This window comes from Lutjanus erythropterus, chromosome 13, assembly GCF_056507025.1.
Source record: "Lutjanus erythropterus isolate fLutEry1 chromosome 13, fLutEry1.hap2, whole genome shotgun sequence".
NCBI classification, from domain to species: domain Eukaryota; kingdom Metazoa; phylum Chordata; class Actinopteri; order Lutjaniformes; family Lutjanidae; genus Lutjanus; species Lutjanus erythropterus.
In genome coordinates, this window is record NC_139329.1 from 29,863,945 (window position 1) to 29,889,735 (window position 25,791).

Consider the following 25,791-nt stretch of genomic DNA (forward strand, 5'->3'; position numbering starts at 1 on the left):
GTCCCGCGGTGCCACCCAGAGACCTGCTAAGATGTACAGTGCATGACCACTCATCCATTTTAGAGCCGGGCTGAATTATTGAAAGACTGGATGAGTCAATCTAAACTGTGCTCGCGCTGGATGGCTCACCCCTGTGTGTTTTCTTTTTCTTTTTTTTTTTTTTATCTTGCCAATCAAGAAATAAATGCCTGGAATCAAACAGAATGAGAATTTCATTTTATCTCTTACTTGTGTGATAGGTTAGATTTGCTTTGCCGTTTTGAGGGAGATTGGCTTTGGAACAGCCAATTCCTGCAATTTGGGTTTAGCTAAAGGAATTATGGGTTTATTTTAGGCCTTTATTTTCTTGTCTCATTCCTTTGTTGCTATGGTAACCTTCCACATCCCCCAAATTGCCCCTTTCGTCTGGCTGATGGGTGGTCTTTTCTCTTTTCCTCAACAAGGCTGGTGCACATACACCCTTAGACACAAAGGTGCTAACTAGAACCATAAAGGGTTCTTTGGCTTGGTCTATCCAGAGCTGTTCCATCTTCTAACGGTGCTAACAAGAACCCACCCAGGGGTTCTACTGAGAACCTTTTTCTATTGCAGGTGTTTTACCTAGGTCCCACCAAGAGGGTTCTATTGAGAACCTTTTTACATTCCAAAGATTTTATCCAGAAGGTGTTCTAGATAAAAACCAGGGAGTTCAACCAGGAACCTTTTATACATATCAAGGGTTTTATCTAGAACCCAACCAAGGGGTCCTACCGAGAACCTTTTTATATTCAAAGGTTTTATCTAGAACACACTTAGTGGCCATTCAAAGGGTTTCATCTAGAACACCCATACTGGGTTCAAGATAAAATCCTACAAGGGACCTTTTTATATTCCAAGGCTTTCATCAAGAACAGACTCAGAGTGTTAGACAGCAAACCCTTTCATATTATGGTACAAAGAACCCTTTGATTTCAACAATCCTTGCAGAACTCTTTCTTTCAAAAATGGGGGGGGAAAGGGGTTCTTAATGCAACCCTTAGACTCACAAAGAACCCCTGACAAACCCTTCCTTCAGTAAAGGGGTTCTTCAGAAGCAAATGGTTCTGGGTAGAACCCCAGCCCTTCAGGAAGAACCCTTGCGGAACCCTTATTTCTAAGAGTGCGCGGAGCTTGTTGTCTTGTTGTCTCTGTCTCTTTCTTTTCTTCTGGTGTGTTTGTCGGAGAACGGAGAAGGCTGGAGACCAGATGACAGCAAATTGATCCAGCCGGTCACAGATGGAGATGTGTGAGTCGAGCCTGAGTGGTTCAGGCCTCCGAGTGTCACGTTTCTCTCTGCCCTCCTGAAGTGTGGCTTTCAAAACAATACATTCGCACCCGAGAGTCCTCCCTGTTCTCTTTCTCTCGACTCTTACTTATTATTAAAGTCTCAGATGCAGCTTGTGACACAGGACATGAACGCCCTTATCTGAAAACACTGTGCGAAGCCAGTATCAAAAAGAGGAAGTGGTACCTTCTTCTCTGCCACATCCTCTCATTTGTGCTTATCTTCCCCTGTAGACCCAGTGACATGTTATTTTCTTTTAAAGCAACGGTTTGAAATTGAGTGCAGCCAGACCTTTTGTGTTGATAGAATTCATGAGAGGCTCTATTTAAATTGAGTACAGCCCTCCACTTCTTATATCGCTCTTTTGACAGGAGTCAACATCAGATAGGGAACTCAATTCAGCTGAAGTCACCCGATTCTGTCGAGCCACTCTCACCCAGAGTGCTGAAGGTAAGCTTATTCAAAAGCACTTTTTGTTTATGACCTTGTTTGAAAGTTACTGTCTGCCTCAGGAAAGGGAAGCCACACGCACTTTAAACATACAGGAAAAGAAAAAGTTGCACTCTGAGGCTTTTCTCTTCTCCAGATCCAGGAAACAACAGTGTGACACGCTCCAGGTCACGTCTGTTTTGTCAGACTGTGGTGCTTTATGTGCTTGTGCTGTGCTTTGTCTCTCAGACCATATGATTCAAAATGTTCAGAGGGAAAGGTGCAGCCCTGCAAATCTGCAGGGATCTACAGCGGAGCGTTTGATCTGTTGAGTGTGAGGTGTGCCACTGAAAAACAGAAAAGGAAGCGAGGAGACTTAACATCTTCCCTTTTTTTTTAGTCTGACGAGTTTTTGACCAGCTCAGTAGGATCCTGTGCTCCTCTGTGTTTATAGAAACTTCTGAACACCCTCAGACGTAAAAAAAAAAAAAGCCTTTCAAACCCAGCTCTAGAGATGCATTGCAGTTCAGCTGTTTGATGAAAAGCAGAAATTTACAAGTACACGATTTTCACACAACAGTCCTCTGCCTGGCGGTGCAATCAGCATCGTCCACTGCTGGTCAGTAACTCCCCTGCAGCAGTTCAAAGCTGAGCAATATGGTCAAAGAGCCCCCGCTGAGAGGGAGCGAGACTTTCTGCCAAAGATGTTGATGAACAAAGTGTTTCTTTCTTCAGTCTTCTGCGGTTTATATTTAAGTATTTCTTCACACAGCTGACTCCTCTGTAGTCTTTGTTGACAGGTGGTGAATTATCTCACCGTCAGGAAAAGTGATGGAGGCTGAGATCTTTGAATATCACAGTGAGGAGGACACTTTGGACACTGAGTCTTTTCAGGGTATGTGTGCATTCAGTGAACTGATAAATATGCCATCAAAAGGTTCAGTTACCCACCTATTAAATCAATTGGTCTCATGTTGCTTTCAAATGGCACTCAGAAATAAACATGACTCCATTTGAAGGCAGCATATATCAAATATGATATGTATTGTATATGTACATTGAGAGTTACTGGTACCTGCTCATAAGGGCTGTAAACAGGAAAATTTCACATTAAAAAGAGTAACTTTCAAAGTTCCCACTTGATTTGGTTAATTCAAACTACTGAAGTCTAAAATCAGCTTCTAGGCCTATCTTCAGAGGTTAATACCAGTAGTTTTGCATGTTTTAAGGTTAATTACCTTGAATTATATATCCTTTACACCACAGTTGACCGTTTTGTAAATCATGCTGTTGAATATTAATTCAAACACCTTTTTTTTCTACTTCTGAGCAGTCATCTGTTTCCTTTCATTTCCACTCAATATGAAAATCTATTAGCAGACTTGAGTTGTGCAATCCCTCACAACTGCATCATTAATTTTTGAGTTTTCTCAGACATTGTCATTATAATATAATGCAGTGGAGACATTTCAAGTCAATCTGTTCTTAGATGTGGAAAAATTGTTTTTTGGCCAGCATTAACATTCAATATGTTGTTCTTTTAGGCAACCAGTTGCCTATTTACAACTCCATTAGACAAGGAGCAATATTAGCATTTATTTAGAGTCCTGTGTCAGGCCACTTGGTCCAGTATTCACTCTTTTACCTCTGTCTTTGGTCTCCACCACTTCCCAGGGGAAAAATCCGCCACTTTGGCTGCTAAATGCTCCACTATGTTCACTAGCCAGTTGCTAACTTGGTCTGTCTGATGCTTGGTGGGTTTATCAGAGCTTTTTTTTTTTTGCTTCATTGAAAAAAGCTGACCACAGCTGGAAACAACAAAGTAGTCAGACTCTCTACTGCAGAGTTGGGGGTGATAATTCCCCCGCTGTTTGTCACCACAAGCAACACTGCTCACATAGATACTGATCCAAGTATATAAAAAATACTGAAAATGCATCTAAGACATGCATTTGATAATAAGGTCAACAAACGTGAAGTATGTGTGCAGCAACTTAGTAAGTGCATTTACTTAAGTACAGTATGCAAGCACTGAGGTACTTTTACTTGAATATTTCAATGCTATGCTACTTTTTTACTTCTACTTCACTACATCTCAGAGGAAAATATTGTACTTTTTACTACTTTTTACTAAAATACAATGCTCTGTTTACAGATTGAAAAAGTGGTCACCATGTTTAATTTACCATAAAGAACTTTAAGCTTGTATTCTGTCTGAAAGTATCATATTCTAGGTAGATTTACTGAACCTCTACCATGTTCACACTGAGTGAAACTATCAACATACTCTCATATTTTGTGCTTTTGTCACTACGCCAATGATACATGTGCTGTGCATCTTTTCCTACAAATTCACACCAGATTCAGCCTGACATATTTTGTATCTTCGCAAACATTTGGATCTCCACATAATTAACTCAATTAAAATACAATTCTGTGGGTTTAAACACAGTCGGGTGCTTTTGTTTGACTATGTTATGTTGCTGCTTGTACTAAAGTATAACATATGAGCACTACTTGCATAACTGTACTGTACGTGTGTGGTTAAGTAGCATCCATAGGGGTGTTGCCTTTTAATAAATAAAATATACAAAGTGCTGATGATAGATCTGTAAGTGTAGCATGTAAAATGCTGTGCAAAAAAAGGAAGTGATACTATCTGACCAACGCAGTTTGTATGTGTATCCACACAGGAGGGCCGCAGAAGCTCATTCAACCAACGTCTTTAAGAGACCCCAAATTTGAAAATTTAAAGGAGGTAAGAGATTAATTCCTGCTATCTACACACAGACCTTTGTCTGAATCTCTGTCTGCTATTCAACATTTATTGTAACATCGAAGTTTCTTCTGGATCGACACACATCCAAGGCTCTCTGTGTGTCCTGGAGATACATGCTACAGTACACAGGAAACACATTATCCAGCCAGCTGCATGTATGTATGTGTGCCGTGAAGAGCATGAATAATATCTGATGCAGCGAGAAAGGTGGTGGGATCAGTGAAATTTTAATGAACATAATTATCAGAGGTGATGGGAGACAGATCAGAGCGTCACAACGAGGAGTCAGCAGGAGTCTGCTGCTGTATCTGACTTTGAAACACACTTTGATTGGAAAAGATGGCAACGCAAGTGCTTCATGCACAAGGAAATGAGAGAATAAATAACTCAATAAGCCTGACACGGCTCATATGTACAGGTGACAAACAAATGAAATATCAGTTATTTTGCCATCATTTCCATCTACTCCAGGATGATATTATCTCTCAATGCTGATGGAGAGAATTAAAAAATAAAACAAGGGTTTCAAGCTGTTTTTTCATTTGGCAACAGAGAAATGTATGCAAGAAGATGAAAGTGTTTGATGCATCTGACTGTGCGATGAATTGTGTCTTGGTAGGCATTGGTTTGCTGGATCAATAGCACTTTGAAATCGGACCACATAGTGGTTCAGAGTTTGGAGGAGGATCTGTACGATGGACTGGTGCTTCATCACCTGCTGTGTGAGTTAATACACATTCCTATTCCTATTCCTATTGCACAGTCAATTTGTCATCGCCTCACTTCCACTTAATCATTATTTAAATTACAAGATGAGAGTCAGTAAATGTTTCCCCTTGTTGTTCACATAAAAGCTGTCATTTATAATATCCAAAAAACAGTAATTAAACTCTAACCTTTCAGATGATGATTTCCTGATTTCCACAGCCAGGTTGGCCGGGGTGAACTTGTCTGTGGATGAGATTGCATTGACCAGCGCCGCTCAGATCCGAAAGCTGGAAATGGTCCTGGAGGAGTTGGACAAGAGACTGGGCCTGCAGGACAGCAGCCGGATCAAGTGGAACGTTAAGCGTGAGTCATGGAGCTGACTGGGCTTCAGTGATGAAGCAACAAGTCAACAAATGTTCTGTTCTTTTGGCAGCGACTTTGAGTCACAACAGGATTTGGTGCTAGCTCAAGGGTGCCATGTTAGCTTTCACACCAACTGTGAAGGATTTGGTGTAGATGGATATTATTGACATTATGGGGTTCTGTTTAATCAACTGTCAGAGGATCTTTTTTTTCCCTGGTGCTGGGATAGAGAGCAAAGAAAGGCCACAACATTAAGTGAACAGTCACTCTTCTAAACTCTGTCCTATCAAGATGTGGCCTGAGAGGACAGAGGTCTGATCATTTCCATTCGAGTTTCGGTTTGAGCATCTGGATTTGTTTGACTTGAGCTGCATTTATAGTGCAACCAAACAACCTGTGTTGTTTTTATGAAGAAGCAGGCCTTAAAAATAAAGCCATGAGTGCCAAAATCTGCAGTTCCTCAAATGGCCACTCGAGGCTGGCTTCAAAACCAAGTCGATCCTTGCAGACTCTCATATTAAAACATTTTAAAATGTTTTGTTTATTATGCTGTGTAGGTATGTATGGCACAATTAGTTTGCCACATGACAGCATGGCCCTGCTCAGTTGTTTACCTCAATGAGAAGCTGTAGTTGTGCAGCCCGTTGCTTAAGAATTCAATTACTCTACTTTTTGAAACTGATCCTCCACCAAACATAGTGCCAAATATGATCACGGACTTGACAATCTGATTGGAACAACCTGCCCAGCTCATTTACACAGATCTATTACCTCCTTTCATTTATTTAAGGCGTATCTCTTTTTACTTATCTCCAGGCAACCCATTCTTGCTTCTTATTATACTTAAGTTATGGAAATAATTTAACTCTATTCTGTAGGTGCATGTAAAATCGGGTAGAGACCATTAGCTTATAGGTATGTGTACATTTTCTGTATGTATTTTGGCATTTTAAGGGTATCAGTGGGTGTGGGAGTTGCTATGCCTGGCAGAGCTTATGTTTGTGTATGTGTTAGTCTGTGCTGCTTTACTTTATGTACTTTATTTTTTGTACTTCTGCATTAAGGACCCCCCTTGAAAACAAGGTGGTTCCCTCTACTAAAGCTGCACTTGTTTTGAAACAGATTATTGATGGAATATTTCAGTCAGCACCAACCCGGGTGACATACATTTCCTGCTGCTTTGCAATAAAAGCCACCATGTTTCGACAGTTGAGTGCCTCTAATCTGAAGCAGCGGCAGCAGCAGGAGGAGATGTTAGGTTTGATTGATTCGGCTCTGATACAACTACAGGAGAGCACAGTAAACAAGTAAACAATGAGGCTGATATAAAGTTGAAAACACTAACGCTGGATTACATGCTGCATCATTTCCTGTGAATATAGATTTAGGTTATATTGCACAACCTCACCTATTTCCCAAGACGGCAAAAGGTCTGAAGAAGTCAAAACTCCAACAAATCTATGGTTGGTCTCACAATATATGCAGTGTACTGTGTTGCTGGAGTTTTGACCTTTTCAGAATCTGCCACTAACAATGAAAACTATTATATAGAGAAGTGCTGGAACTGCAGAAATCTTAAGGATTGTATGTATTTAGTGGTAATCAATCAATCAGTTAGGTATTTATCTCTTTTAGATTCAGATCCTTTAGGGCAGAGGGTGTCATACACTGTACAGATTGTATAGCCCCCCTGAGGCAAATTGTGATTTGTGATATTGGGTTATATAAATCAATAAAAAAATGTGACTTTCTTTGCCTCTGTACTAGGAGGTGGTGAGTTCTGTCATATCCGTACAAGTTGTTTTTTCTGTGTTTTGTTCTCTGCTGCTCGCCTGTCAGTCATCCACAACAAAGACCTTCTGGCCAGTATTCATCTGCTGGTTGCCATGGTGAGATGTTTCCAGCCTGAACTGGATTTGCCACTGGATGTGAAGGTTGAAGTTGTAGTTGTGGAAGTGAGTTTCGTCTGAAGCTTGAGCACTTTTTTTTCTTAAACACACCTTGTGGAACTGCTGCTCAATTTTTTTTTGGTTCGCTTTAATTTTCATCCAGGTCAACAAAAGCGGAATAAAATCAGATGTGCAGACAGAGGTCATAACAGAGGAGAGGTGAGCAGATTTCTGACCTGCTTGATTCTGTGGATGTGAGACAAACACGGCGTTCATTTCATATTTTCCCTTTGGCTTTTTCAACAGATATGCAGACTCCCTCAGCAATAGTGAAAGTGAGTGAGAGCGGTCGGAGGTTGAGCTGACTTGACATCTTGAATGTCATCGAAACAGCATTACAGCCTACAATGACTTTAACACACTCTTCTGGCTGTCTGTTCACCCCAGGGGAAGATCCCATCGAGCAGCTGCTGAAGCTTGAGGCTCACAAGGTCAACACGGTGAAGAAGGTATTACAAAGAGAAGTGCTGAGGTAGTTTTAAGAGTGAGTTTGGCAGTGAGGCAGCAAGTGTTGTGGTATAAAGAAAGGAAATAAGTATCATTTTTTACTGGATGCTTTTATTCCCAGGCCAACAGCCCGAACCCCCAAAATATCCAGTCGACAAAGATATAAAATCAGTATGTGCTCATAATTAAGAAACTCAAACCTATGATGCTTTGGATTTTTTTATTGATAAGAGACATTAACAATCAATTGCTTGTGAAAATTTTTGTTGGTTTATTTTCTGATGATCGTCGACTATCCACTCTGACATTTTTGTCCTTTTAAAAAACACAAGACAACACACACACGACACAGACAGAGGCTACAAGATAAAAAAAGCTGCACTATGATGTTTGGAGTACATTCATATACAAATACACGTGCACATACACGTAAATATGTCCATGCATAACTTCTGGGTTTTTTGCCACTTGGGAGCAGTGGAAAGAAGTTGTGAACACATCACTGACATATCATCACTTTTTAAGTTGACGTGGCAACTTGTTAGCAAGCTGTTGCACATTCAAACAAAATAAAAGCAGTAGTAGCAACAGTTTTGGTCTCTTCCATCTCCTGAGGGAATTATTTGGGTCTTCAGCAGTCAAATGCTCAAATATTTTAACCTGTTAGCTGCTTACAGTGTCTGTCAGCTGTTTATTGTCGAGCAGGTAGTGTACAGTGAGTGTTTAGAGGCTTTTTTAACGGGTAACAGTTGCCTCCTGCGGCCAAAAGTAACACTGAGAGTGGTGAGAGTGAACCAAAACAGTTGTGGTGGAACAGTTAAACAATGAGCTGAAACTATAAAACTCTCAGAGCAATGAGGAACTGCAGATTCAAGTGATAATTCTCTGTAGGTTCATCACTATGAATTATCCTTTTGATACATTGCTATAAATAAAATATTGATTATTGACTCTCTAAGGAGTAAAACTTCCACTTTTTCTGCTACTTCAGGTTAAATTTCTGCCTTTCTGGCTGCCCTTTGTTCTGACTAAATAATATCTATTTTGACATAACAGGACTCTCAAGCATTTTATTTTTATTTTGCATTTTAATCCTTCTGCATTTTTCCAGTTTTGAAGAATGAAACTTGTTTGATACCTTAATATGTCAGCTATATTTGGCCAGCGTGTATTTCCTAACCTTAGTTGGGTTTTTCTTTCCATTTTCAGGCGATCTTACACTTTGTCAACCAGAATATGTTAACCATGGGCCTGCAGGTGTCTGATATGGATAAACAGGTATAAAAATAGCTCAGCTCTGTTTTGGAGCACTGACAGGATCTCCTGTTTTGAAAAATGACCAATTGATTACTTCCCCTGAGATTGTATCACTTTCCCTGGATGGTGTCCAATGTCCCGTGTGTTTTCTGTCCAGTTTGCTGATGGTGTGATTCTGCTGCTGCTGATTGGACAGCTGGAGGGCTTCTTCATCCCGCTTCATGACTTCAACCTGACCCCCGTCAATCCCTCTGAGATGGTATGGATTCAGTATGGATTCCTGACACATTAGTAAGGGAAATGCATCTTTAGAGAGGTGATAAGTTAATAAGGGACAGAGACACGGTATACTGTACATCTTCTTCATCATCATCATCATCATTACTCTGCCTGTAGATGGTTTCAAGTGATGTGAGTTTCATTCACTACATATTTATTTATTAAATATCAACACTTCACAAGAGAAATTACCTATTTCAATTATAATTAATTTCATTTTTGACTGATCTTGTGTGAAAGTGTAGATACTACATTATTCTAATTCAGAAATACTCTGATAGTAACACACTTTTTAATTTCTAATTTGAGATAATCCCATTTCCCACGAGGGCACAGTAGATAAGTAGATAATGAGCAACAGTACTGAAACCTGATCCAAAATCGTCCCTATTACGATATATTATCTGATAAAATTAATATTTTACAATTCCCGTAATAAAAGCAGATGCATAATTACATCTGTGTCATGGCTCACTTATAATGATATCTTTGATCTCGCTTTACTTGAAGCAATAGGACGGGTCTATGAAAAAGTTATGACTCTTTTATCACAGATATGATGAGTTCATGAATAACTTAATATATAAAGACTCTGTGACGCTCCACATTGGACTTGTCTGATACCTTAAAAACCAAAAAGCTTCTGGTGATAAACACATTATACATTAGCCATGGTCCATAATGCATTATGGTAGATTATGCCTCATGCAGTTGTGATGGGATTATAATGTGATTATAATGTGCCACAATATGTTGCCATAATTTAAGTGTCTTGTTTTTACCATTTTACAGCCAATGTGTTAAATTTGATTATGATAAAATCATTAAAACCAGACAGATTTGCAAAATAGATTTATAGATTTGATTTAATGATCATTTAAAACAATGTAAATCTTTATATTATGCCAAAATGTATCAGCTATAAACATTTCTTCCATACATTAGAAGGCTACTGCATCTAAAACTCTGTCCCAGTGATTTGTACTGATGTGTGTACTTTTTAGTCGAGCACGGTGCGTTTGAGTTCAGCTATACTTTATGCCTGTAGCATCTGATAGAAAAAAATGCATAAAATGTGGACAAAGTGTTTCAGGAGCTCTTCCGTTCTTCCGATGGATATTAAATGAAGTAGAAAAGAAAAAAGTACTCGACTGGTATCACTTTAAAGCTGTCATCAGAGTCAGAATCAGAAATAATTTATTGATTCCTGGGGGGAAATTGGTCATGTTTTAGGTGCTCCCATTCAAGAACAGAAAATATATAAGCATAGAGAAATTCAGAAAATAGAAAATCAGTTTATAAAAGAATACAGAAATATATACACAAGTATGTAAAAAAGACAGGTACCATGTTTTCTAATCTGTAGCAACAAATATGTTTATATACATATAGAATTCTATATATCATGAAAAATTGAAGAAATAGAAAATAACCAATGTAAAGAATTATGTACACTACTGTGCATCAGATGCTGCAATAAACAGAATTTCATGTCATGTTGTTGTTGTTGACCTCCAGCTTCACAATGTGACCTTGGCCTTGGACCTCCTTAATGACACCGGCCTTCAAATGTCCAGCGTTGATCCACAAGGTGAGGAAACAACACACTGTTCTCACAACACACACTCTGCGTTGTTGACAACAGATTTTAACCAAATTAAAATGCGAGGCACAGAAGATGAAAAAACACCAACAGAAGGCCTGCGAGTGAAATAATTGCGACTGAAAAAAAAAACACACTAGAGCTCCAAGACAGCAATGTCAAACTAATTCAGATGATATCCTCTATCAAGAGCATTTATCTGTGTGACAGGGAAACGCCAAAATCTATTTGGGCGAGGAGGGGGATCGCTCCAGTAGTCTGAGTTAATCTCCACTGCTCGCTGGAGTGTGGGTTTGACAGTGTTTTGGAGGGAAAGATGGAATTGCTCGTGGAATATGAATGAGAACGACTCATGTCTCGCTGAGTATCAGTGTAGATGATTGGCTCAGTCCGAGGTCATCATCATTCATTTAGAGAGCAACCGCGAGGGAGACGGTCTCAAGGGGACGATGTCACACTGGAGCCTGCTGATAGACACAGGGATTTAACCTCACCGCCATGGCTATATCTACTCTGTGTGTGTGTGTGTGTGTGTGTGTGTGTGTGTGTGTGTGTGTGTGTGTGTGTGTGTGTGTGTGTGTGTGTGTGTGTGTGTGTGTGTGTCTGGAGGAAGATATGTCATCAGTATTCATGAGCGGTGCTACTGTATACCACCCAGTTATCACACAAATCCCAGAAATATTCTGATTTTATCGCTGCACTGTTTGTCACTTTCACTTGCAATTGCCAGTTATCAGATTCCCAACTCTAAATTCACAAGTTCAAGATTTGTGGCATAAAGTCTGAGCATTCATGCATAATAATCATGCAAGAGTTTGAGCATGTGCAATGTGTTAAGTGTTTGGAAATCCTGCTGTCTCACATAAAAATTCAATAAAAGATGAACTAATAGATATCACCATTAAAACTTCCCCAGTTGATTAGTTACATTAAGACATTTTTTTTTGTAGTAGTAGTTTTCTGAAATGTAATTTTTAAATATGCAGATGGGGATTACTGACTTTAATTTGCACCGATTTGCATACATTTGCATACAGATATCTTAATATTAGACAAAGCCAGGTTCAAAATTCTTATTTCATTTTGTTGACATATTCAAGTCAAAGGTTTTTACAGAGGGGATTTGAATATCTCTTTTTTTTTATCATTCATAAATTATAAAAGAGAAAACAGAACTTTTAGAAATAAAATGTTATATAAATCAGGCTGTGATTATGTATGAACAAAGACCTCCTTAAAAACCTTCAGAATATAGACAGGAATAAAACTACAAGGTTTGGTGTGTGTAAGTGCTACTGGGGTCTCTAACTCAGTGTTTGAGAAAAAAATAATTTTATTTTATTTTATTTTAAAATTCCATACAATACAGCTGAATAGGATAAAAAAAAATGTCATAATGAAACCTCCCCATTTGAGTAGTGACATTATGACTTTTTTATATTGCTCATTTTCTGAAATTTTATGAATACGCATTCACTTTTGGTGAATTTAGGAGACTTAGCAGCACGATAAACATTTAAATGTGTAGTTTGGATGTTTTCTTGTCACTAGTCTGATAGAAGATGTGTTATGGAAGCAAAATAAGCCAAAAAATGATGAGTGCATGAAAAAACAATATTTTTGCCTGTAGTGTTTTGGTCAGTTTGTAGTTCCAACTTACTGTACAAATGTACATTTCTAAAATGCATAATGCATGTATGTTGATCTCTATTTATACGGCTTTTGTCGTGGATAGAAATGCATGTAAGTTTGCAGAGATCGCTGTCCACTTACATAGTAGTGGATGGTTTTTCATGGTTTGAGTTAGGCTTCTTAGTTTCACTTGAGAAAAATCTTCAAGCGTAAGGTCACATTTTTTTTCTAAGGCTCTCTTAAAACGATTGCGAGGCACTCCTATGATCAATGAAACAGGTTTTATTTGCTGTAATCTTTCCTGTAATCTTTGCTCCTACTCCTAGAGATCCTTTTCTAAATCCATGTCAGTGTAAGTGATGGAGAACAAAATCCACAGTCTTTGTTCTGTGCAAAATAATATTCCAAACTTCAGATGAATTTAATATGAGGTTTCAGCAGTCAGATCAAAAGGGTATTTTACAAAGGTACAGTCACCATCCCTTGGCCACAGCTCAACCAAAAAGGAGGGATTTTATGCAAAAAAAGGCTGTAACATTTGAAGGTCTCCTCTTGATTTGACTAACTCAGACTGCTACGCCCCATAATGTATTTTTATACAGAACGAGGAGGGTGAATCTTGCCCCCTGTTATTTGAATTTAATTTGATTTAGGAAGAGGTCTTTCAATGGCCAGTGATTACAGCAAGCAAAATCTCTCCTGCATCATCCTGTCAGGATTTATTTCATAGTAATGACCTGCTGACTGTACATTATCCCTTCTGTAAAGTGCTGCCAGCCAGTCCACACAGTGCTTTCAAAGCAAATCCTTCAACATGACAATGAACCAGTGCACGAAGCAAGGTCTATAAAGAAATGTTCTCCCCACTTTGCTGTGAAAAAAAACTTGGCCCCAACACATTTTGGATGAACTGTAGCTCCGGCTGTTTGCCAGGCCTTATCTCCCAACATCAGTGCTCGGCCTCGCTAACGCTCTGGAGGCTGAAAGCAGCAGGTTCAAAAAATCGAACGGTCTTAGATGGCTGCTATAGCAGCATAATAAGGCCCACGGATTTGGGATGAGACGGTCAACAATCAGATATGGCTGTAATGTTTGGGTGTCCACTTTTGTGGAGTAAATAAATCAAAAAAGCGACTGAATTAGAGTGAATGAGTCAGTGAGTTACTGACTCGTCTCAGCGTGAGAATCAATCAGTAACAAATGGATCCACTTCACTTCCCTGCAGATCCGTTATTGACAAAATGCTTCGTATTCTCTCTGAGCTTGAATCTCCCTTTCACAATCACTAAAACTTCCCAACAATATTGCCAGCCAGGCGTCTACTATAGCCAGTAACTGTGAAGTGAATCCTCAACACGATAACTGTTAATGTAAGGAGTGGCGCAATTAATCTAAGCCAGGAGCAAGTGGCTAATTTAATTCATTTTTAGTGTCTTTTTAATTACCGGCATAATTGCTGTGATGGAATGAGGAATCCCAGCACTCAAGGTCTAAAACTGGAGCGTGCCGCGTGCATTAATTAGTTTAGCCAGTGGTGGAGTCGATCTTTATGTCACATTCATTCAGTTAGTGCATCTCACAACAGAGAGCAATTTTGTCGGGATCTCGTCTCACCAAGGACATATTGATTCAATTTCCATCTAATGTTGTTTTTTGTTTTTTTTTTGGTTCCCCTGATCTATGACCTGTTAGGATGAATTGTGAGAATAGTTATTAGCTAATGTTGGTAAAAGCATCCTCATGTTTTTACTGCCTCAGTGGCTTGCTGGATGCTGATGGTGCATTATAAATACTCACTAAATGTCTCCTGTGGATTATGTGACAGATATTGTGTCTCAGGACGTCGCTGCCACCTTGAAGGTCCTGTACGCCCTGTTCAAGAAGCACAAAGGGAAATGAGACACAAGTGAAGAGGAACCTGATAACCAGAAATACAAACAGAGCTGAAGACAGGTTGGGGTTTTGGTCAGCTTGCGGTTTGTTGCAAACATTGTACACGTACTTATTTAAAGGGTGCAGCCGACTGTGTTTAGATATTTTTTTGATGCTCTCAAGCTAATTTAAAATAAGTGCATGAAGCTTTAACACACATATATACGCATATATGTGGTCAGACCCACATTAATGACAGTATAATCAACTCATATTAATTAAATTGCCACACAAACTCTGACATGTGAATTTGGGTTTGAGGTTCTCAATTTTTTCTCAGCCAAGAACCTCTTGTGTCCTTTGAAATGAATTGATATAGCCTGCAGTGTATTTTACACTGCTTCTTAGTTATGTGAAGTAATAATACCAGATATTAGACATGTATTAAAATATTTGCAGCACGTCAACACAGAATGCCCATATCACATACACATACATCATGAATGTGTTTCACTCTGACAAGGAATGAGAATGAATGAGAAGATGCACAGTTTGCATTGGGAATGTTAAAGATGAATCATTAATCGATTAATTTATTATATAATATATGTTTCGTGTACCATTTCTCCAGAGCACACTCATAATTTGGTTTGGTCTGCCTTGTTAGTCTAGTTAAATGTCAGTAATTACCACGATACGCTACTAAATCCTGCAACCTCATCCTTTATTTTGTTTGTTTAATGGTTTGTGCTTCATGAATTAATGTTTTCCATAACTAATGTTCTGCTAGGATTGTCAAACTAACTTTAACTGAGAAAAAACATGTTTTGTAACTTATTAATTAATTATGATTAATCAGTTGTTTACACGTACAACCACTGTTGGAAATAAATTTTTGAAAAAATCTTATAACATTTATGTCTAGTTAAAAAAAATAGTTGGTTAGCAAACCCAACCCCTCACCCATTACGTGCTTTTTAGAGCTGATAAGCATCAGAACACCTGAACACAGGACCTTGGGAACCCTTTGTGTTCTCATTATGTGCTGTATAAATCTGGGTAACATAAGACCCTGGCAGCATAGCAATGACCCCATTAGCAGTTAGCTCATGAACTAGCCCTGCAACTAGTCACTACATCACCAAGCCTCCAACACCACCTATTTTATGAGGACAGGTGGATACAAAGGTAGACTACTAACCAGGCAAAGCAGGCAAACAAACCAAGCAGAAAACTGCCCGAGGGGCCCCAGAAGTCCCAGATTTTTTATGTTGTTGATAATTTGACTAATTGCAAAAATGGCTTATGTATTTTTAACACTGCAAAGTAAACAGCTGTGGCTCAGGAGGTAGAACAAAAACAAACAGAAACTCAGGAATGATCAGTAAAACTGCAGACATAAATAAGAGAATATAAGTGAATAATAGAAGCATAGACTCTCTTGATAAAATCCTAACACAGGCAGTATTAGACAACCAGCAAGGTACAATAAAAACAAATAACACTCAGATCGTGGTCAGGCATGTCTTCAAGATGAAGACTGAGAAGTTAAAGAAAAGAGATGAGCCTTTAGACAGGTTTCAAACATATCATTGGAGAGGGAAGACGAAGGCCAACATCTGAAAATGCATACCTGTTTTTTAATGGAGTGGGTGGGGATGGGGATGGGGATTAGTTCAGAGATGTAAGCTCGACAGGTCGTCCTCTAATCACAGGGTTGACGGTACGATCTCCAGCTCCTCCTGCCCACGTGTCGGAGCTTGCATGCATCAGTGTGGGTGTGTGTGTATGAGCTGTTGAACAGGATTTAAACTGTAAAGTGCTTTGGATAAAAACACTTTGGATAAGAGTGCAACATAAATGCAGCCATTTTCAGCCCTAAGTTCTGCATTATTGCCTCATCTTGTGGCCCTGGTTTATAGAGGGGGCATGTGTCAAATTGATCTGGTGGCGAATATTCCTAAATAAATTTGTCTTTTGCCGTGTCATTTCCCCAGAGCTTGTACAACATGAAAATCCAAAGTGTTTATACCTGTTCCTAACAGCCACACTGAAGACAGGAGAGGGGGGGAGATGCCACATCTTTTAAAACTGCAGATAATGCTGCACATTTTCCAGACAGCCTCTCCTGGAAGACATTCATAGCTCCAGGCTCCGTTGTTCACATAAAAAAGTGACAGAGATAGTTATATAAAGAATGAAAAAGGAGAACTATAGCTGACCAATCACTGTGCTATTCTATTCCACCATCCAAGCACTTCTGATGGAGTATACTGTCCCCTTAAAACCACTTTTTGGTTCTTTAACATGTTTCAAATTTGGTTCACATTCAGTCTAAATGTACGTGGTGCAGATGGTAGTGGAGCCCAGTGCTATTTTTTCCCACTATCTCTTCTCCTCTTTCCTTTGTCTACCTTCCCTTTTCAGTCTGACACCGCTGGAACATGGCACTTTTCATTCTTGCCGTATAAAAACATCTTCCCTCGCTGCCACTCCTCAAATAAATACTGTGAATTAAAGAAATTCATATTGTTTACTGTGATGTCTGCTTCTTCCATGTGTTCCCATTGACAGCCTGTGACCTCCTCTGTTCCTTGTCTGTGAATGCAATTGTCATTTCTCAGAAAAAACAAAATATATATATGTGTGTGTGTGTGTGTGTGTGTGTGTGTGTGTGTGTATTTTATTTTTTGCCATTGTACTGTTCACAACTCAACGTGACACAAATGTAGAGAGGGCACAGCGGGCGGCGATGGAGGGAGGCACGGGATGAGAGACAGACAAAAGATGTGATTCCATCAAAGCATTTTTTGCAAATGATGTGTTCAATTTGAAAAGTGTACTAGAACTGGGAAAAATCCACTTAATTATCCCCTCTGTTGCAAAGAGGAGTAATTTCTTTGTTGAAAAGAAATTTATGCACACCATTTGTGACTCTTTTTTTTATCAGCTAGTTCCTCCTCAGTGTTAAACAATAATATCTCTTTACCACCGCTGCCTCTCTGCTTTAGTTGTGTGATGTAGTTTGTGTATTAACAAATTGCAGAGTGAGTTTCCTTGTTTTTGTCTCACGGTTAAAATGGTACACTAAACAGTAACTACAACCACGGTCACACTTTTTCTCATTCTCAATCTGTTTTTCGTGCAGATCAGTTTGTTGACATTCAGGAAGCCAATTTATTCGTTTCCACCCATGTGATGGAAAATACTCTAAATTCACATTTCATTTTCTCTGACATTTCAAAAAGTTTGCATAAAATTTGCTCAGCAGTCAGACGGAAACATAGCTACTGTGCAGAGAGAGACAGAGCGAGACTTAGGTGTGCGCCGCTCTCGTTCATCATGTAAATTGGCCATTTCAGCTCACAGTTAAAGGATTATGAAATGAAAGCGGTTTCTCTTCTGTTTGTCCAATTTACAGCCCTTGAACTCTTCATCCTGAGTGATTGCAAACCAGATTTGCTTGAAAATTAAATTGCGCATTACTTTGAGGAGCAAAAAATCTATTGCAGTACTTGGTCTAGCCATGAATGAACACAATAAAGTCTCCTTTTCATGCATGTTAAGGCTCCTCAAATACAAATATCATATCTTAGCTTTTGATATCTATCATTAGGTAGCCTATATAAACATTTGGCACACAGTCTTTCGGCATACACTAGTCTCTGTTTAATACTGATGCCTCTATATGACCACTAAGCAAACAAGACCATTACAGTGGAAACACTACTACTTATATCCACAAGGGTCTTCAAAATAAGCAAAATCTGAAAGTTCCTCATCATAGCTTAAAGTAAAAGTAGTAATACCACAGCATAAAGTACAAGTAAAAGTCCTGCATTCAAAATCCTACCAAAAAATACAAAAGTATTAGCATCAAAATATACTTAAAATACCAAAAGTAAAAGTAGAATGGCTCTTTTCAGAATAATATACAGTATATTATATTCTAGTTTTTCTAATTATTGATGCATTCATGTATTAATCTCTGTAATGTTGATTTACTTTACATACTGCTACCTTCCTAATCTTAATTAATAATAATCATTTTTTATCATGTATTATATATATATATTATTGTATTTTGTATTTATAATCAGAATCTGCAAAATAATAAATAAATGTACTTGATTAAAAAGTACAACATTATCCTCTGACATGTAGTAGAATAAAAGTATTAAGTATAAAATGGAAATACTCAAGTAAAACACAAAAATAAAATTTATATTCATAAAATGTTGTGTATTTCAGACAGAGGGGTTTTGAGTTCGGGGACAGTCTGTATCAACCTTGCTTAAATATGTTTCAAAGCATAAAATGTGTATTATTGTTCCGATAAATGATTAAAACCTTGATACAAGTGTCTTGCCTGAAAGGAAGTGAAGTGTTTGTGCAGAGACAACTGAGCTCAAATAATATATGAAATGCATTGAACTATATTCATGAAAATGTACAAAAACCCAGCCTAATCTTTACCTGTTTGATTATCTGTGTGTTGTGAAACATAATTGCCATTGATCTGCTTTCCTGGTATGATAAATGCGTTTCAAAATACTACTGTAAATGGCAATTCAAGCTATTTGTCTTGTTCAGAGGTAATACTGTGAATATTTGTGCTTTTAAGCCTCCTACCCCGAATCAATCAACATACGGGTGCAAACCATGAAGCAAACTGGATAAATCACAGGACCGTGTGTGTGTTGATACAGTTTGTGCAAACATTTGTGTGTTTTTGACAAGCATTCGTGATTATCTTTAGGACACACAACAACGTGAGTGAAAGTCAAGAGAGATTAATGTCTTTTAACTACCGTGTGCATATCAGCAAAAAGGTCACGGCTTTGGTCTGTCACCAGTTTCTAATCCATCAGAACAAATACGGATAAATTTCAGGATAAACGTTTGAGGGATTAAACCTGTTCTGCTCCGACGACAACACCTTCTTCTTCTTCTTCCTCTTCTTCTTCCATTATGACAACACATCACACTAATATTCAACACTTCAGGGTAGTTGCTGTATGGAAATAAATAATGTATATTACCTATTAAGGAAGGGCTGAGAATATTTTAAAAATCATTTAATGAAATGTTTGAGGTGGCTGAAAAGAGTTTAGTTCCTGGGGTGACTGATCACGCTGGAGGATTTCTCAAACTGTCCAGCTGTTTCAGAGAAAACTAATGGTGTGTCTCTGCATAGAAACCCACAGACGTCAATCTGAAATGTTGACAAGAAACATTTGTAATATCGGCCTCCCTTGTCACACTGAACAGACGCATCTCTCCATGCATGAAAAGGGGTGTAGAACTAAAAGAGCAGCATGACCTCAAGCACTCAGCTGTTGTTCTTGATATGTACACATATTGTGTTTATATTAGTTATCACAGAGGTAGCAGTATTATGGGTTGGAGTGTCACGCTGAGCTGAATCAAGAGACTTAAGATTACCGTTGTAATTACATTTCTGATTATTTTGATTCAAGAAGGGGCGATGCACATTAATTAACATGATACACTGAGTCATTTATGTGAGTATGTGCTCCTGGCGGGCTGATGGCATATAAAAAAAACAACAAAAGAAAGTATACAAAAACACAGAAGCACAAATAGTAAAACAACAACATAATCATATGATGTAAAGAAAAAGAAACAGTAAAGAAAACATACTGTACAAAAGCATATAAACACAGACAATTATTAAAGCAATTATATAATTACTATGACTAATTATGACAGAATGTGTGGTTGTGCAGTAACCACTGTTTTATAGATCTGGTGTGATGTTTCTTAGTTCTGATGTTCAGTAGGAAAAGACTGCCTGAACTTTTGCTATATGGTATTTTACAGTACTGGCTGGTAGTAGCTCTTGTAGATGAGTTTTGATTTTGTTTAATGGAGCCACTGAGCGGAGGCTGAATTAAGCCGAACAGCTCATCTGAGATGTGTTCAAAGCAGTCATTTTGTACGCTGTGACTGTACATTACTCAACATAGAAATAATGAGAAATGATATAAATAATAAGAGGAAGGATATAAAAGGATGAAGTCAGTGGTTCCCAAACTGCGTGGTGCTGCTGTTAGTAAAAAAAACTCTGATCAATCCTCTGTATGCTACTTTCCACCAATTAAATGACAGACAAATAATGATAGCAAGTGAACATAGTGGAGCATTTAGCTGTTAAAAAGCGAATATTTCCCTCAGGAGCTGGTGGGGAACAAAACAGAGTTTAAATGAGAGCGAATACTGGACTTACATTCATCATGTGCACATTACTCAGTAACTCATTACTGTAATATCATTACTTTACACAGTAACAAGTAGTGTAATTGATTACAATTTTCAAAACAGTGATCATATTGCAGGTACAAAAATATCACTGCATTACTGTTTTACATGGTTTGTTTTTTGTTCTAGGTTGTAATGATGCATGGATCGGCTCTGAGTTCATCCAAGGTTGCATGTCTGCATAAATCATCCAACCGCCAGCCATTCAGACATATTATTTTCTCCAATTTAAAGTCACTTTAATAAGACGATACACAGTAAGTTAGTGTTGTGTTTATGGCTTGTTGCTACTGCCCCCAAGTGGCCAAAAATCTGCTAATCCAGGGTTAACAGGACAAAGGTTAAAAAAGGTTAAAAGCAACTGGATTAAGAATTAAAATAAAGTGCAATGGCAGAAATTACTCTAGAGAAAATTAGTTACAAATTTTGACATTTAAAGTAATGAGATTAAAGGAAGTGAACAGTCCATTATGTACACAAAACAAGACAAGAATGAGCTGAAAAGAAAGACTCCTTTATGTTGCACTCTCAGTCTTTGTTTCCAAAATGAATACAGTGATGAGCTGGAGGAGCTCAATCAAAGGTCAGTGGCTGATGTAAAGGTCAAAGGTCACCTCCCCTGCTGCTCTGGGTGAACCAGACCGACCTTTAGAGACCCACAACCCGCACAGTCACAGCACTACTCAGAGCACCAGTGAAAGACGTCTGCCATGTCAGGCTGTCTCACAGTTTCCCTGCTCATATTGGGTCTTGCATCAGTGTTAAGGAACAGCGAGCGTTAAGCGTGTGCCGCCACAGTCAAGAATCGTTAAGGAGGTTATGATTGTGTTTCAAATGCACTCATTGTGGAGAAGGAGGCAGGAGAGGAGGCGTTTAGGAAAATTGCAGCAGGGAAATCAGCATTCAGTCTTTAAAAAAAACAAAAAAGAAGAGGATCTCTTGTGGTTTTGTAAGTGTATTTACAAGTGAATTATTACTGTCTCTGCAAGAAAAAACCAAGTAATTTATGATCAAGTTTCAAAAGCTTGAACTAAAATGTATCACAAATCACAATAAAAGTCAATCCCACTTATTTGAAAGTAAGGGTGCGCCCTGAATTTCAGGACGAATTCCAACCTAATAGTCTGAAAAATACCCAACTGGACCAAAAGCGCATTGTTCTGAAAATACACATTCTCCCAGCAGATGTTTGGGTTAAGGTTAGTGTGTTCCTGCAAGGACAGTGTGGTTTGGAGAAATGGGATGTTTTTTTCAGACTACTGGGGTTTTGGAATAATATAATGCCAGAACAATGACATGGCACCTTTCTCAGGAAGATCTTGAATGTAAAGATCTTGAAATATTTCTGACTCAAATAATTTATGCCATTTTATGTATGTTCTCTGGAAAAATTCCCTACCAGTTTTTATCATTTAAAAAACGAGTACATTGGGTCCATTTGAATTCTGCCAGAAAAAAAAAAAGAAGTGACACAGCCTATTATTTTCTCCCAAGAGTGAGCTTGTTATTCTGCTGGAAATAAATTATACTGAATATCCACACTTCCTCTTTGGTGCTGTGACCTCGGAGGATATAATGAAGAGTGATTTAAACTAAGTTCTGTTTACCCTCATTTTTTATGCAACAAACTACTGATCCTCCTGGGGGGAAACTTGTCCTCTTTATGTGACCCATCCTCAGTATTTATAGTGAGCCGAGGCTGATACCAAACATGGCCGTCTTTTTGAGTAATACAGAGATGCAGGGGAGATAATGCAAACACCAGAAAACACAGAATATAACCAAATAGACCTTCCTACTGCGAAGTCATAGCATGCTGTTTAACCACTGAAACACAAATTATATGTGTTTATTACATCAAATATTTTGCAAAATAAGCTGTTTTGTAGCAGAATGAATAGTTGCTGGACTGTGCAATGTCCATAGACAGTATTACTGGTGGAATCAGAGGGGGGTTGATTGCCCATGTTCAAAAAAAAGCAACAGAAGGGCCACCGAGGGTGCAAATTCAATGAACAAAATTAGAAAAAGTGCCACCTAGGGTTCCCTTTCACTGGACAAAATGTGAAAAAGTGAGCTCTGGGTCCTCCACAGCATCTTGGTGCCCTTTTTTATTTATTTTTTTATTTTCCACCACTGGCCAGTATTCTTACAGCAATTGGTGATCTCAGAGGAAACACTGTGAGTGAATGATTGTGATAAAACTCTAATTTAATTCCAAACACAATAATTTTTTATAGTTTTGGAGGTTTGTCCTTATCTCAACCCCCGCATGCTGTGTTGGAGGCAGAAAGTAACGGCAGCAGGCTGAGAGATTAAAGCTCAACCACCTGCAAGGTGCAGTATTGATCTTCTGATCAAACTGTATATGAGAGGAACTCTGAAAACAGACGTTGATCCAAACACTATACTGACGCAACACAGGAGCTGCTGCAGCAATCATCACTGTCATCAGTGTCATCATTGGCAACATAATTCAACTTCACCTTCTTGTTTGATTTAAAAATACCTACATCCACAAAAGACAACCAGGCCAGAGCCAATATGTGATTGGCTGTTGGTTTAATTGAGTGAAAATCTATTTTGTCTTCTATTGTGAAGCATTTTGTGATGTTTGACCTAGAAAGGTACAATATAAAGAAACTTTACATAACTAGCTCTGCTCTCTTGATCTGTTTGTGATGAAATTATAAAAGAAAGTGGTAATTAGGGAAAATCGCATTGTGAAATCAAGCTAAGTAAATTACCTGCAAACTACCTGACTTGCAATAAAATATTTTGTTGCAAAAAGAAGTAGGATTAATTTCAAAAATGTAAATTAAAATAAGATGAAATGAGCCTGTGTTTACATTTTCCAAGACAAAGTTATGGTGAGTAGTACATTGAAGATATCATTTTTATTTTGAAGTTATATTTTGTGGTTATGGGGGTGGAAACACAAACACTTTTCTGAAAGTCTGGATCTGAAAGTTCCTTGTTGTAGCTTTCGGCACACTACCCTGCCAACAGTCTCATGCTTTATGGACTACAAAAATGTGTTGGGGCCCCCAGCTGCTAATTCAGTTCATCGGTGTTGGTCACTTTTCTCTTCTAAATGCCAATTTTAACCAAAAGCCATCATTTACTGCCTTCTTGTCTCCAGTAGACCTTTTTCACAGCAGCCATATTGATTTGAAATACCTTATAAGGTGAACACAGGTGTTAACAATGACACTAATTAAAGTTCCTGCCCATTCAGCTTTTCCACTGAGCCAACATGCTCAATAGCAGCTCACTGACTCTGTCTGACCTGATGGAACCTTAATTAGTATCATTGGTAACACCTGTGTTTCCCTTATATTTCATGTCAAAATGGCTGCTGTGAAAAGGGTCTGTTCTTTACACTTTGACAAGAACACCTCTGTCCTTCTTAAAGGTAAGCTAAGTCTTTTTATTAGCTAGCTGCTTGTGCTGATGTGAATCTTGTCAGATGATGTGTTGTTTCTGCTGAGCTGGTGTTTGTGTGTTTTCTCAATAAGCCATGAGACGTGGCTGTTTTATTTTTCTCTCAGATCTGCTTGATGTCTTTGAGTTGTGCTGGCTGTTTTCGACTTTCACGCCGCCGTAAATTTATTTACAGGGTTGGAACCGGTGTTAAATGAAATTAACTTCTTGAAGTGTCTGACAGTGACATTATTTTTCTTTTGGTTGATGTTTGGCACTTGCATTGCGACGCTTTCATGCTGTTGATTTAGCCAGGAGTGAAATATGAACCCGTGTTTGACTGTTATGAATCTTAGGGGCAGAATTGGTTTTGTGCATATCCCCCCCCCACGCTTGTTGTTGTTGTTGTTGTTGTTTTTGAGGGCTCATTGCAGGGTCTGTTGGAGAAAATAATATTGTGTATTGGCTTTAGGGGTAAACATGACTGCACACAACCCATTCACATAATTATATCCGTGTGATATTGGCTTCATGGGGGGCATATAGGTTTAGCCTGTAAGTCACATTTTCTCCACACATTTCATATGCAGTTGAGCATTATATAAATATTTCAACTCAAAGTAAAGAGTTTATGTTACAGCAAGCTTTACTATTCTTCATATCTACATATCAACAGCTGCATCTTGCTGAGCTCCTGCTGCTTTGTGTCATTGCTCCTACATTCAGCTGCGTAGTATTATCTGCTCATAGTCATTTGCTGCTTATCAGTGCTGCATAACATTTCATACATTATCTGCTTAAAGTATTTTGTTTTTGTGAGTTTAATAAGCTTAATAATAATCTACTGCATAGATTAGCTTGCAGCAGACAAATCAAGTTGATTGAGATGTTCATATGTCCTATTTCAGTGTGCGAGAATGGTAGATTACCTGCAGTTTCGGGGGATAAAGTCTGCTATTTTCACTCTTGATCTCTAAGTTGTATTAAGCTTGTTGGTGTTACACTTGCGAGGAGTATCGAACACTGTTGCCAAATATTTACTTTGTACTTTTTTCATTTTGTTCTCCAATAACCATGCAGCTTCTTAAAATGTTAACCAACATCCTACTAATAAATAGGAAGTAGGAAAAAACATGCTTACAAATAAATTAGATAAAATTAATGAACCCGCATGAAGTCTGTGTTTTAATCAAATAGTATTAATATTATTTAATAATTTTCAAAGGTTCCCAACTTCAGAGTTTGTAGGCGAATCAGTCTGAGGGGTTGAAAAATGTTTAATTTAATTAAAAAACAAACAAAATTCTGCAACACAAATTCTGCTGCTTTATTTTTTTCTTCTGTGCTTCACACCTCTAAAAAATCTTTTCCAATGAATCAATCTGGAAAGGGCAAATCACTCTCTGGTTGAACTGCTCTCATAGATATATGCAGCCTGTGACAGAAGGATGGGTAGAAATTGAAA

The 25,791-nt window shown here is 38.3% G+C and overlaps 2 protein-coding genes across 2 annotated transcripts in view; one reads left to right on the forward strand and one right to left on the reverse strand.

Annotated features, from left to right (window-relative positions):
* The first annotated feature begins 1,148 nt into the window (after window positions 1-1,148).
* Window positions 1,149-14,852, forward strand: parvg (parvin, gamma). Its single transcript, XM_084734015.1, has 13 exons — window positions 1,149-1,753; window positions 2,520-2,627; window positions 4,426-4,490; window positions 5,131-5,233; window positions 5,439-5,582; window positions 7,422-7,537; window positions 7,635-7,690; window positions 7,778-7,806; window positions 7,919-7,980; window positions 9,188-9,256; window positions 9,393-9,494; window positions 11,033-11,105; window positions 14,575-14,852. Exons 2-13 carry the CDS (start codon window positions 2,564-2,566, stop codon window positions 14,646-14,648), a joined length of 957 nt encoding a protein of 318 aa, XP_084590141.1. The 5' UTR covers window positions 1,149-1,753; window positions 2,520-2,563; the 3' UTR covers window positions 14,649-14,852.
* Window positions 9,410-25,791, reverse strand: part of shisal1b (shisa like 1b) — a 72,751-nt gene continuing 56,369 nt past the window's right edge. The window contains exon 5 of the mRNA XM_084734016.1: window positions 9,410-9,515. Coding sequence (XP_084590142.1) covers window positions 9,503-9,515 — 13 coding nt within the window. The 3' untranslated portion in view covers window positions 9,410-9,502. The remainder of the gene's footprint in view (window positions 9,516-25,791) is intronic.